Raw genomic sequence first — 14,911 nt, 5'->3', positions numbered from 1 at the left:
AACATATATTTTCTTCTATACGTACAAACTATAACCAAAGAATTGGGTTTCTACAACTGATTACTACAGTTTATAGTGTTTTCTCTGTTTTTAGATTCAATATATATTTTAATGAACATATATACATACATGGTCGTGCTCAGTTATAATATGTAAATAAATGAAGTCGTGTGTAACTTTATATATTCCTGCATAAATTTTCAATTTTACTTTTTGGAAAAGTATATGTATACATAATAAAATGGGCTTACTTATACTTGTATAATACAATTTATAGGTACATAAAATGTTCAGCAAACATATTTTTATGAAATACTATGGACCCGTCCAATAATCGATAAATATAACGAAGTTTCGCATTAGACACTCCTTCAAATCTTAAGTTAACCATTACGCAAGAAAATATACACTTTAGATTATATTCATTATTTATGTTTGAGTTATGTTCGCCGTCCATTTCAATTGTCCTACATAGCATTTTGTGTGCCTTACGCCATTTGTAAAATATATTTTTATTATTTAAAATTATTATTCTATCCGCATTGTATATTTCATTGTGGTACGTCTTAACATTTTCTGGAACGGATATACATAAACATTTCACTATATTTTGTTTGACGGGAAGTCCCGTAGTATGTTTATCATATAATTTATGTTCATTATATACTTTTATTATTTATATAATTTTATTTTTTTTTCAATTCGTTTTGTTCGTTTTCTTCTTATAAAGTATATGTACTACATAAGAATATTTATTAATTTGATATTATTGTGTTTATTGTTGTTGTCGTCATAGAATATTCCTTAAATATGTCTCGAATAAAGCATTGTCCATTATTTTGCGGGTCTTTCGTTCTAATTTACATACACATATATACTACATAAATGATCCTTATGTGAATACAAATATTTTGTGTTCGGATATATATGTATTAATGTATGTATGTATTTATGTACTTTAATAAAATTTGTGTTTTAACTTCAGTGTATATACTTTTCATTTTTATATTTCTTTTACTTAAATTATTTATTATATTTTTATAGGCAATTAAATATTAATTTATGTGTGATAATGTGTGTGAAGTGGTTGTACGCTGATCATTAAGGGGTTAGGTGGGCTAAAAACAAGTATACTTTTACAATTTTTCTTTTATATACAATCATATATTTAATTTAAACAATTCAGAGTATCAAATATAAGTATTTAAACAATATTATGTGAAATGTTCAAAAAAAAAAAATGTCTTGCCGTGGACATCGCAACTCATGATTAGTTCATCTAAAAACAATAAACCAAAAATATTTCGATAGTATTATACATGGATAGATCTAGTTAATGGACGAAGAAAAAAATAAAATATTGAAATTTGAATTTTTGACAGAAAAAACTCACTTTTTTGGTCAAATTTTTGGCATATATTAGCTCGGAAAAAATAGTTACAATAAAAATATAAAAAATTCTTCGTTCATTTACTATATAATGTTATTCCAAAGATGTGTGCAAAATTTGAACAAAATCGCTTCATAACTTTTTCAGTTACTGTGTCCACCGACTTGAAAATTGAGTTTTCAGATAAATGCGTTTAAAGTTTTACATTCGTACTGACGTGGACTGATGGGCGGAATTTTCAAAAGGTATATCTCTTAGAATATTGGTCGGATTGATTTGATATTTTTGGATAATATTTTAAAGATATTGCACTATTTTATAGGAAATTGAATTGAATTGATTTTGAATCCCACCTAACCTCTTAAATAAAACTCAATCACAACAATAACGCACATATAAGTATGTATGTCGGTTGTGTTAGTCGCCTATAAGATTTATTAAAATAATATTAAACGTTAAACTTAAACAAAAATGGCAAACAAGTTTAAATTAACAAATATAAAAAATAAAATTTTAAATATTTTATGCAACTTATTTGCTCTTTTTTGGAAATAGTTAAAGCTGCTACATCCTTATATTATTAGAAAAAAATAACAATGCAAAAAATAATAAAATCATATACTCGTATATCAGCTGATCAAGCAATCTATTCGCTACTCATAACATACGTCCATATATTCAGTCTATTCTTATTCCCTACATTTGAACAATTTCGCTATGTTTAGAACATTAATATTTAGAAAGCGCAATTGATTAAAAACTCCACGCTTTTTGGTGTATTAGGGGGGTTCAATATGTAAAATATAATATAAATGAAAAGTTTTTATTGTTTACTAGTTATTTGAAAAGCAGGTGAGCTTGGAAAACCACAAATAACTGGAAATACTAACACGACAAGAACACTTTTTAGGTGTTGACGTTACTTCCATACTTTATATCGCCTTTATAGGCATACGAGTACATACATTTCAACATGTTCTCACAATCTGCTAGTGTGCTATAAATTAACACTATTTATGTTTATAATTTATTACAACTACAAACTACCGTTAGAAATACGTACAATTGCAACAAATTCTGCGAGGCATTGTAAAATCACTTGCCTCATCGCAATGCAACATTCAACAATTTGCTATTTTATGATAGTAATTCTGGGTTTCTACAGTGTCTTCAAAGTCACGACAACTGTCAAGAAGATGATATTTTTTTTCTATGTTATGTCTTAATGTTTAGAATAGTATATTTCATTTAGTAGAGCCGTTTAAATAGGTATTCTTTGTATTGTATGCAGTTTGTTTTGTACATTTGAGAGATTTGTCTTTGTTTATGCTTTGTTTGATTAAAAAAAGTGGAATTTTAAAATTAAATGATCATTGTTAGCATGTTTATAACCAGCACATACTAGCATATGCTTAGTAACGAGTACGAACTGTATACTAGATTATTTACCTTAAGACTGCAGATGTAGACTTTTGTAGTGAAGGGTTACTTGAATGCATGTTACAATTACGGTTTTGGATTATTTTCTGTAGTGTAATGTTGTTTCAAAGATATGCAAATTGTTTTGAAAACGATGTGCCTTGTGTGCCTTCATACGATGCTGCAAATGTGCCACCTTATGCCCACCTTATGGCACTCTTATATCGCTGTTGAGCGACGATGGTGCTTCATCGGGACTGGGTGAATCGTCGCCATGTGGACGTATGCGTACAACGGCGCGTCTAGTATCCTCATCACGCTGTGGCATATACAGGCCAGATGGACCCGAATAGCAGGTTGTATTGTTGCCGGATAGACGCAGTTTTTCCGTTTCACCATTTGTGCTCTCGGTGAAGAGTTGACCCAAATTGAGTTGCGGTATGTCATAGAAGATCGTCAGCACAAACATCATAGCAATGAGACCTGTGGAGTGGAGTGTGTGTGAAATAAGTAATGTTTGTATATACAATTCTTATTTAAAATTATTATTTAAATGTAACGCACCACAAATCAAATAACCGCTAATGAATATTTTGTACATCGAACGATTGCCAATGGTCACACCCTCGCCAGGTATGTAATCGCCCAAGCCAATGGTTGTCAACGAGATGAAACAATAGTAGAAAGCGTCCAAAGCACCCCAGGCGGGTTCAATGAAAGCGAACACTGCCGTTGGTATGGCGAAGAATAAGACGATAACCAGCGTAGCTGCAATAAAAAGAGTTCGTTAGAAATATGTTCGTGTATATGCAGCACTCAATTATGTGCCACACGCCAAATTAAAATATTACACTCCACCGCCTCCGCGACACTCACCCACAATGCTTAGATGCAATAAACGTATATTGAAGGGCTGATAGAGATGACCCAATTTCGAATTCAGCGTGCCCAACAACCAGCTGGCCGGCACCAATAACCGCTCCACCATCGCGCTCAATAGCACCAACGTGAGTGGTATACCAATGGCTGCATAAATTATGCAAAATATTTTCCCCGTTTGGCTAAGTGGCGTTACATGACCATATCCTGTGCACAGGTAAAATATATATTTTGAATATAACCAAAAGTATTACATACAGATATTTTACATACAAAATAAATGCATTACATATACAAAAAAAGAACGAAGGTATGTAGATGCGCCGCAAAAAGTGTAATGACACTCACCGATTGTTGTTATCACGGTGCTGGAGAAGAAGAATGCCTGACCAAAGCTCCAGTTCATTTCATTTGTAGCATTGCGTAACGGTGATATGCCACGATCGTTGGCTGTTATCACGGCTTTGAGAAACTCTTCGAGGTCTTCATCTGCGTTCGAACAATAAATATGCAATATTTTAATCAATATTATTGGTATTTATTCAAAATATAATTTTTATTTAAATTTTATTGGATTTATTTTTTCCGAAAGAGGTGCGCGTTTATTTAATTAAAAAATATAGTGGAAGAAATGCAGCAGAATATAATTACTTATTGTAAATAATAATATCATTCTGAACCATATTTAAATTTTACTATTTTATTAACTTTGTGTTTGTATATAATATAAACAATAAACATTATAATCTACAACTTCCTTGTTCCAAGATAAACAAAAATAGTTGTGCCATTGATTTAGTCAACCTGGCTGGAATAGTTAATGAGATATAGAATATTCACGAACCGAACGAGGAACAAAGATTTAGAGAAAGTTGAATAGAAAGTCCATATACGACATGTGTTCAAAAAATAACGGGAATTGTTAGGAGCTTAGCGATTTTCGATTGTAAAAATTCACAATTCGTTGCATGTTCCTCAATTTTTGGCCAAAAATGATGCCTTTTTCCTTACATTAAAGGCCGTCGGTCTACAGGTATAGATGAAATCGTTAAAAGAGACTGTTTCGGCAATTGGAAGACACGCTAGCATAAGTGCATAACATCGAATGGAGACTCTTTTGAAGACATCAACATTAATGTAGACGAGTAAATAAAAATTTTTCCAAAAAAAAAACAAGAATATACCTCTTAATTCATCAACCCACAGCTGTGACAAATTTCTTGTAATGGTTCGCCTGGGGCCTGTTAAATTAGGAAACCCTTTATGGTACACAGTAATTATAACATTTGTTTGACGATTTTCAACTTCGGATGACTAGTTTTCATTCAAAGATAAAGTAGATTTATTTAATGTTATCAAAAAGGTTTGTGGGACTTATCCAGTATTTCTGACTGAAAAACAATAGCTGCAAAAGGATTGAGAAAGGTCTCCACGTTATATGCTCAGAATCGGTTCTTTTTCCATAAGCTATTAATAGCAAGTTTATGCTATTTACCCCCTTGTTTCTATTATATTTAAGAGATGAAATCTGAAATACACTAGTTAGCTAAATGCCTAGAAAAAGTAAGTATAAGAATGAAAATAAAGCAATTATATCTTATGTAAACATCGAGATCTCTTGAAGAAATTTGACAAACATGTTCCTAAATCCTGAGAAGATTGGTATAGCAATTAGGCTACGACCACAGAATGCTATTAAAAAAATAAAATGCTAAAAATCGGTATTCAATTAAAATGAAACTCAAATTCATTGAGAAAAATCAAAAAAGCTTCCTTTTCCGAAATTCTCAACAAGTTTTAAGGATACACGTTGTGTTATCCAGAAAGTAATTTCAAGATACCGAAAATATATTATAGTTTAATGAAACAGAATTTAAAGATAAAATAAAAAATACCATAACGTATTTTATTTCAGCTGCTGATACTATGCAGATAAAAAAACTTTATTATTGTACTACTATGTACGTACTACATAAGTCTAATAAAACTATGTATCTAGCATTCCATTTGATTTTACATATGTAAAGTGTTCGATTACAAATTAGGATAAATTGCCAAAGAAGTTGACTACCAATCAAACAAATATTTATGCAAACTCGTACATTACAGTGTTCATGCGATAGCACCCGATAAGAAAAACTCAATGCTCAGAGTTAAAGCTGGTTAAAGGATCGCATTTCGCTACAGGACAAATTTCCAGAAATTCATAAGGAAAAAGTACTGTGTTAGAATATTTTGATGCGTGGCTAAATTAATACTACAATGCAAGATCAACATGGAATATAATGCGAGATCAAAAAGATAAGCTCGTATATAATTTGAAAAATAGCTCAAAGGAATCATAAGCAAGTTTTTCCGATTTTTAATATTTTGTCATACTTAGGTAGTACAACCCATATTGAAGCAAAATAAACCTATTTTTAAGGTGATAATGAAGATTTCTAAAAAAAATAATGTAAACCATTGTATTCTTAAACCTTTTCTAAGATATTATATTAGGATTCATTCTCAAAAATTTCAAGTATGATCAAATGGTATGGAAGTATGGAACTATGCGTAATTTAATGACGAGATCTTTGACGGCTGGAGATAACGTTGGAAAAGATAAAATCAATATTATTCAGTAATTTGCAATAAATATATATTTATGAGAGCGTGGTTGCCGTTGGATTTGTCTATACTTTATTTTATTTATATATTTCACTGTACAACACTCGTCTGAGTATATATCCTAATACTAAAAAATCTTCGTTTTTTACGAAATCAAATGAAAGCGAAATTGTAAAGATGCTAAAAGATGTATTCCCTACAGGGTATACACCCTCTTCGAATCGAGCAAGTGTCAAGTTCACCACCTAAAAATACATTCACACACACTTGTCCTTCTCCTTTTGGGAGTTGACCTTCCCCAAAAGGGAAGCGAAATGTTCAAAAGACAAATACTTTTGCATAAATAAAATTTACCCGATATTTGTGGATACTTGAGCAGGAATTCGGTGCGTAGTAGACGCACAGCGCTACGCAATGACTCCTCCACCGGCGTTTCGGCAATTTGAAAGCAAACACTACCGATTGCTAAGTAAACACAATAAAAGAGTGCAAAGCAAAGTAAACGAAAATTCGCCTTGCGCATATAGAAGAGCTCCCACATTTTGGCAGCACACACAGGGGCATAACGCCGCTGTTCCAGGTTGGTATAACTTTGCGTGGTACGCGTGGGACTGGGCACTTGCGAGGGCAACAGCACGATGGAGCCAAGGCTAATGCCATTATTGAGACTGAGCGTAGATTGATTGTGTGAAGCGTGCGACATTGATTGCTGCTGGGACAGGCAGCACAAAGGTGCTGCCAGCGTATTTGTATGCGCGTCTGTTGGCGCTAAATTTAATGCCGTATCTGAGATTGAGAAAATACGATTAGTTTGCTGCTTTTGTTGACCCAACGACGGTGCTGTCGTTGTCGTTGTTGGTGTCGCAACGCATACTTGTATGCTCGACAGATATTCCTCTAATGATTGATTGCACTTGTCCAGATCCTCATAGCCATTGCGGCGGCGAAACGCTGTCGTGGGCAACATAACATTCACTGTGCTGTGGACTAGGTTAAAATAGGAAAATGGCACGTGCCACGCCAATATAAACAGTACTTAAACGACTTAACACTTTATTGAGGCGTTTTTTTGTTGCAGTGCTTTGAAGTATACACGTTTGTAGAAAAGTGTTTTGTAGTTAGTTACACATTTCTTGACAGCAGCTGCAACGGTTGCGATTTATGTATATTTTAGAGTTGCGCATAATCACATCAATGTCACTTCAATCAAAAATTCCATTTACATATGTGCGCGCAGTTTTCGTGAAAAATGATTTGCATTGTTTGAAAACGGCGGCAATTACATATGTATATACATACATATAAAAAATGTATTTATGTTTGTTTGACACTTCGCATTTAATATTGTTGTATTTGTAACACTTAACTTGCGATCTGCTTGCTTAATCACGCTCAGCCGTCGTTCGCTCATCAACTGAATTCCTAAATCTGAGATTTGAAATGTGCACTGATTACTTTAATTGTAAATGCTTTCATACATTCATACATAGATACATACAGCTGTATAGAAATATTAATTTTTGCTGCGCGTTGCACTTTGTCGCTTTATTTATATTCTCAGAAGCGGCATATATATTTATATATTTATATATATATATTTGTCAAGATCTTCAAATAGGTATACTCGTAAACTTATCTACAGAGCGAGTGAAGATGGCTTAATTGTTGCTCATTGTTTGAATCATATCAATTTACATTTTTTAGATAATATAAATGCAAATTCAGCTTATTCTTATTTATGACTGACTTCGCTGCAAAAAGAAGCAATCAGGCTGAGATCAAATATTTTGGATGGAACGGAACAATATTGCTGGTTTCGCTTTAATCCCTTTTCCGGAAACTTATATCAACTAAGTTAATGGTATCTGTGGGATACCATTGTCATATTAATGAACGTTTTCTTTGCAAATAATCGATGTTCATTCAGCATAGTGGTCATCGAGGGCAATACATTGATTATACCGGCCCACCAACTGTTTATAACATATTTGATACATTCGTCCATAATATGTATATATAGTATATATACATATATATATATATATATATATATTTGGCCTAGGAACCGCCGAATCCACCAGAGCGCACCATTCATCTCTCCGTTATGCAATTTGACGCCATTGGGAAATTCCAAGTGCTGCCACTCCACTTTCCACTTGATATTTTCAATGGAGCGTAGCCACTGTCTTTTTATTCGCTGAACTATGTCAATGTCGTCGTTTAAAGTGTACAGCTCTTCGTTCCATCGTCTGTGGTATTCGTTGTTGTTGTTGTTGTAACGGTTATCTAACCCTGCCTGAAAAGAGAAGCCTAAGTCTAGTTGTCGTCTAAATCATCTAACGGGAGGCCCAGGAAACGTGCTGTTTCGACAGGGTTGGACCAAAGGGAGAGGGGTGTTAGATGAGTAGGGTTCATTGGGCATACAAAGAGGTGGTTAGAGTCATGCGGGGACTCGTTGCATGCGGGACATGTATTTTGAATGTCGGGGTTCAGTCTGGATAAGTAGGAGTTTAACCTGCTACAATATCCAGAACGAAGCTGCGCAAGGGTCACTCTGGTTTCACGTGGCAACTCGAGCTCTTCGTCTGCTATAGGTGGTGGTTTGGTTTTAAGGACGCCATTCACCGGAAGGGAGTCAATGAAGGTGTTAATAGCTCCACTGTGAATGGCGTTTAGGGCGTGTCTAAAACTGTTTGCGTCCGCAGTTTGGTCGGTATAGGGGTTTAGTTCGTCGACGTATTGAAGGAGCGATCTCTTGATGCACCTGGGGGGCGGTTCTGCTTCCAGCAAGTGACTACAAGGGTGATTTCTACGAAAACACCCGAGTAGAAACTGCTTGGTAAGCAGTTCATTATGCTCCTTAATAGGCAGCATAATGGCCTCACTATTTAAGTGTGTCATTGGTGACATCAAGAGACATCCTGTTGCTGTGCGGAGTGCAGTGTTCTGGCACGCCTGTAGCTTCTTCTGCTGCGTGTCACTGCATCCAGGCGACCATACCGGTGCTGCGTAATTTACGACCGGCCGGCCGATAGCCTTGTAAGTGGCCAGCAACGTTTCTTTGTCTTTCCCCCAAGTGCTACCGGCTAGCGACTTGAGGATTTTGTTGCGGCTCTGTACTTTAGTGACTATCGCAGTCGTGTGTGGAGTGAAGGAGTGCAGACTGTCAAATGTAACTCCCAAAATTTTGGGGTTATTTACTGTCGGAATTTGTAAGCCATCGACATGAATGTTAAGACTTAGTCTGTACTCCTTCGTCCAGTTGGTAAAAAGGGTCGCCGTGGATTTAGTGGGTGCGAGTGCCAGGCTCCTCGCAGAGAAGAAGCGAGAAAGTTCGGGGAGGTAGCTGTTCACTTTCGAACACATGTCATCGATGCCAGTGCCCGACGTCATTATCCCAACTGAAATTACCAACTCTCACAGCAGCCGGTTCTACGCACCGGAGTTGACCCGGATTTTATCCGGTCAAGGCCTGCCCTTTCGGCGATCTAACCCTGTTTGGATCGATTAGTTTTAAGTTTGGTTATACGTCATTGGAGCAACGCCTTGCAGCAGGGTTGCTCCATATCCTATTACTCCGGGCTGGCATCGAGTCCAACCCAGGGCCTGCGGTATTTTTCTGCTGCGTATGCGCTAAAAGGCTCCATCCAAATTCCACCTCAGTTAGGTGCAACACATGCAATGGATGGAGCCATCTTGGTATTCGTCGTTGCCAATGTTTAAGGGACCATAAATCATCCGCAAAACCTTTCGCTCGAAAACTCCTAGTGCCGTATCATCGGTTGTCGACATCGTCCACGCTTCTGCGCCATACATCAGGACTTTACTTTTCAATTGCCTATCCAGTTCAAACTAGCACCTGTTGGCAAGAGTGTTCGAGAGTTTCGTCCATAACAGACCGATTACATACTTATATTATGACTCTCATTGATCTTCCATTGATTTGTATATATACATGTATGTATGTATGTGCTTTGCGCTCGTCTCGGCTTTGAGCGTCCACTCTGCGGGCACTTTTATAGAGTATTCTTCATGTTATACATTTAATGTAGAGGAGGGACCACTCAACTCTAAATATTGTTATCTAAACCTAATATGATTCCAAACTTAATATGAATAATTTTGATCTCAAAATATGTAATTTAAAATTCTGACATTCAAATGCGTTTGAATCGTGAATTTGGATATGATCACGTAAACGTCAAAACTTATGCTTAATCAAGAGCATGTAACACACTTTGCAAATATATATTTTAAGGTTTACACCGCCGTTTTTTTGTAAATTTAAGACTTTTTTTGTATAAAAACGGTTACAAATGTCGATGAGCCTCAGCCGCATTTTTCTTGGAATTGAAAAAGAAAAGCAAAATTTCCCGCAAGTGTCGAGAATTCGGCTCAAAAAGTGACATTTTCAGTTGAGAATAAGTTTGGGATGCAAACAGATCTCTACAAATATTCTTTTGGGTTAATGTTGACACAAATGTCCAAGATCGATATAAAAAAAATCGATTTAATCGACCAGTGCTAGACCCTAGAGACATCTATTGGAAAACGGTCAACGGAAATAAATCAATATTTTCGAAAATAGTATAAAATAAGTGAACACTAAATAGAAAATATGATTTGTATTAGTCAATCTCCTCTTAAAAATAATTTTTTTTTGATAAATATTTAACCAATATTGTTAGAAACTAGTAACATTGCGATTTTTGAATCACTGTGATTTTATATTGCTATTGCAATCACAACTGAAATCACTGAACTGCTGTGTTCGAACTCAAATTATTGAACTGCCATGGGATTGTAATTCACTGCTATAAAGAAAAAATCACTGTTAGTGAAAAATCGCTTATTACTATCATAAACATTTAGTTTGCTGGAGAGAATAGCTTCAATAAATTATTTCATTGCAATTATTGGCTTGATACTGCCAAGCATTAAGGAATGAAAAGTTTTTAGTTTTTCATTGCTTAAATATATTCAACGAAATGAAAAAAACGTGTTTAAATTGGCTTTTTTAATTGATTACTTATTAGAAATGCTATCGGCCGTTGTACAAGGTTTGCGGGTGCGTATGAGTAATTTACAAAGTTTCAACAAATGTATCAAAATGTATCTGAGAAACCCACAAATATCAATATATTGGATTTCTATCCCTTTGATCGGACCAGATTTACTATGTATGCACAAATAAAACCATATTCCTAAGGATCGGAATCGGAAGGATCAGGTCGTCACTATAGCAGAAACAGTCGAACTATAGCATAAAATTATTGTAGTCAAAATGAATAAAAGCAAAAATTTGCCTTCGAAGTATTTAAGTAAAAATTAAACAAAACAATCACACTTACCATTTAAGCAAGCATTATTTTGTAGAAATTGATTTCGTAGACTTTGCACACGTTTCGAAATGGTATCGATCTTTGGTGCTTCTATCGCTGAAAACATCGCCGCACCCAAGACTAGAAATAAAATGTAACCGCCGCATAACAGTAGAAATCTGCATTTGCCATTTTTATTGTTGTTTGTGGAATTCGCACCGGATTTGGCGCTGACAGGAAAGGCGCCTAAAAGCATGCTGTGAAAAATAGAAAATGGGGTTTTAAATATTTATTTCAAACACTCTGTATAGAGGTTAAAGTAGGATATAAATTTTATTTTTAATAAACCAAAATATGTTAGTATCGATACCAGCATATCATATGCAATATTTAACACTAACAATTCATATGAAATTATTAAATGATTCGACACACTGACGTGTTTTCGAATATTTAATAAATTTCTCTAAGATACCAGTTCGACAGAATGTATACTAAATATGTGCTGACAATACATGCTAATGACATTTGTTTCTAAAAATAACAAACGACGGTGATATGTCATACATGTATGTACATAGGCTCATAAAAATGCAGAAATGAAATGTAAGGTGTTCCAACTAATGACCGCTTATACTATATGTAGAGTACATTTGCATACTGTATTCACACCATTTCTCTGTTCAATCAGTTGAATAGAAATTGTAATTAGTAGATTGATAAATATCATATGCACACACAACATTTCTAAAAATAGAGTGACATTGATTACAATTTTATATCTCTACCGGAGCGCAACTATTTGCATAAGGTATATTGCAGTTTTGTTCACCTTGTATTGGTTTTTAACAACACAGATGGGTCATTATAAAAATATGTGTATTGAAGTGAACGAAATTTGACAAATTGATAAATGTTTGCCCCTCTTTATACTCTCGCAACAAAAGTTGCTAAAGAGAGTATTATAGTTTTGTTCACATAACGGTTGTTTGTAACACCCAAAACTAAACGAGTTAGATATAGAGTTATATATACCAAAGTGATCAGGGTGAAGATATTTTGATGAAACTTGGCACACTTATTTCTTGGCACCATAGGAAGGTTGCTTTCGAAAATGAGCAAAATCGGACCACTGCCACGCCCACAAAATGGCGAAAACCGAAAACACATAAAGTGCCATAACTAAGCCATAAATTAAGCTATGGAAATAAAATTTAGTATGAAGAATCGCACTGTGAAGTGGCATATTTGGATGTAATTTTTTTTGGGAAAGTGGGCGTGGCCCCGCCCCCAAATAGGTTTTTTGTACATATCTCTCAAATCAGTAGAGCTATATAAACCAAACTTTCTGCAGTCGTTTTTTTTAGCCATTTCTTAATACAGTCCAAAAATGAAAGAAATCGGATAATATCCACGCCCATCTCCCATACAAAGGTTAGGTTGAAAATTACTAAAAGTGGGTTAACTCACTAACGAAAAACGTCACAAACACTAAATTTCACTTAAGAAATGGCAGATGAAAGCTGCACTCAGATTTTTTTACAAAATGGAAAATGGGCGTGGCGTCGCCCACTTATGGGTCAAAAACCATATCTCAGGAACTACTCGACCGATTTCAATGAAACTTGGTTTGTAATAGTTTCCTTACATCCCAATGATATGTTGGAAAAATAGGCCAAATCGCTTAACAACCACGCCTACTTCCTATATACCAGAATTTTAAAACGATCTGAATCGTTTACTTTACAATATATAAAGTAAGCACTAGTGAAGATATCGATGCAGAACTTTGCAAAAATACTATGTTTATAGTGTGGCAGCCCCATTCTAAAAATCGCCGAAATCGGACCATAGGTTTTTAAGGCCCCATATATCGAACACGAGGACCTCGGTGCTTCTAACCTAATATTATTGTTTCCAACTTTCAATGGACTTTATACAATATATATGACGAATATGTGGGTCAAATTGTGTATTATATAATATAAATAAAGTTAAATAAATAAATTGCGCGAGTATAAAATGTTCGGTTACACCCGAACTTAGCCCTTCCTTACTTGTTTCGTCTATTCGTTTGTAGTAACCGTGACCTGGTCAGATGTTTATTATAAACCGAGGTCGCTCCTGGCGGATTATATCAAATCTACGAGCGTATTTCTGTTATTAATCTGTGAAATGCTTTTCACAACAACTATAAGTCGTCCCGAGTATGCTTGGGATTCAAACGACCCTTTATGATTATTTCCAAAAGGAAAGGTTTCTAGGAAAGGTTTCTCTATTAGTCAATCTATGATACAATCTATATTCAATTTGAGGTTATTTGAAGAATTAAATATGTACTGGTCAGCAAATATTTACCTAATTTAATATATTGAACCAAAATTCTCGAGAGAAATTCATGAAAACCTCAGCAAGAAGAACCCATTTATTTTTCCCAATTTACCCAATATTGTTAAGGAAGAAGCATTATATATAATAAGAAACTGTCTAATTATTTTTGATCGGAGCTATAACTACCAAGCCCTAAATAAAGTTTTCCCTCATTCTCTTCAAGTTAGAAACAGTTTCAAAAGTCATACTAGGCAAAGCTTTTCCAAATTTGATCTTTCCAATTCAACAGAAATATTTCTAACTTTTCATTTCGTATAAAAATATCTTCAGAACTTCTGAGTAAGGATTTATTTGACGGTGAGACATATGATGAATACACATAGCGGGATTTTAATGCATTCAACTGAAGGCTTTCACAATTTGCGTGGGATATAGAGGACGTCGCAATGTATGATTCTCTCTTGCAGAAATTAAAAAATTTGACACCGAAATCATGTCAAGAGACTGTACTAGACTGTACTAATATTTCCTGCTGCTGTCGGATCTGTGTAATCGGCCGGACTCGGAATATGTGTCAAATCAAAAGCTGTCAACTCAAAAGCATTTCTCAAAATTATTTGCGGAGTATTCTATACCGCTACAACAACATTCAATATTTCATGGATTAAACGTTCAAGTATCGGCAGAGTTTTTTAAAAATATATTGGAATATATATGTAGCTTAAATCGAATAATTTATCTAACTTTCAGAGGTAAATCAACAACGCCCGCTTAAACATAGAAAAGTTTCGACATCTTCTATGAAAGCACGCATCTAACTTCGCAGCTTAGATGGATAAAAAATGTTTCTAGATAAATTAGCGACCCTATATTAAAATTAATAATGTATATACTATATGCATGGAGAAATGTTAGTTAAAAGTCACTGTATTGGCACACAAATATATATGTCTCTGCATTT

The 14,911-nt window shown here is 34.6% G+C and overlaps 2 protein-coding genes across 6 annotated transcripts in view; both read right to left on the bottom strand.

The window, feature by feature from the left end:
- Positions 1-18: 18 nt before the first annotated feature.
- The window catches only part of LOC105215524 (potassium channel subfamily K member 1), a 39,615-nt gene continuing 24,722 nt past the window's right edge, over positions 19-14,911 (bottom strand). For 4 of the 5 annotated variants that reach the window (XM_054232098.1, XM_011189478.3, XM_054232099.1 and 1 more), the window contains 5 exons: positions 11,650-11,876; positions 4,037-4,177; positions 3,686-3,895; positions 3,374-3,577; positions 19-3,292 (listed from right to left, as the gene is read on the bottom strand). In XM_054232098.1, the coding sequence (XP_054088073.1) occupies positions 3,018-3,292; positions 3,374-3,577; positions 3,686-3,895; positions 4,037-4,177; positions 11,650-11,876 (1,057 nt within the window). In that variant the 3' untranslated portion in view covers positions 19-3,017. Of the gene's footprint in view, positions 3,293-3,373; positions 3,578-3,685; positions 3,896-4,036; positions 4,178-6,652; positions 7,592-11,649; positions 11,877-14,911 lie in introns of those variants that run through there. The other variant, XM_011189477.3, reaches the window with a different exon arrangement.
- LOC128922244 (uncharacterized) lies at positions 8,385-9,984 on the bottom strand. Its single transcript, XM_054232104.1, has one exon. It carries the CDS (start codon positions 9,689-9,691, stop codon positions 8,615-8,617), a length of 1,077 nt encoding a protein of 358 aa, XP_054088079.1. The 5' UTR covers positions 9,692-9,984; the 3' UTR covers positions 8,385-8,614.

This window comes from Zeugodacus cucurbitae, chromosome 5 (genome assembly GCF_028554725.1).
Source record: "Zeugodacus cucurbitae isolate PBARC_wt_2022May chromosome 5, idZeuCucr1.2, whole genome shotgun sequence".
Classification (NCBI taxonomy): Eukaryota; Metazoa; Arthropoda; class Insecta; order Diptera; family Tephritidae; genus Zeugodacus; species Zeugodacus cucurbitae.
This window is presented reverse-complemented; position numbering and strand designations above follow the sequence as displayed.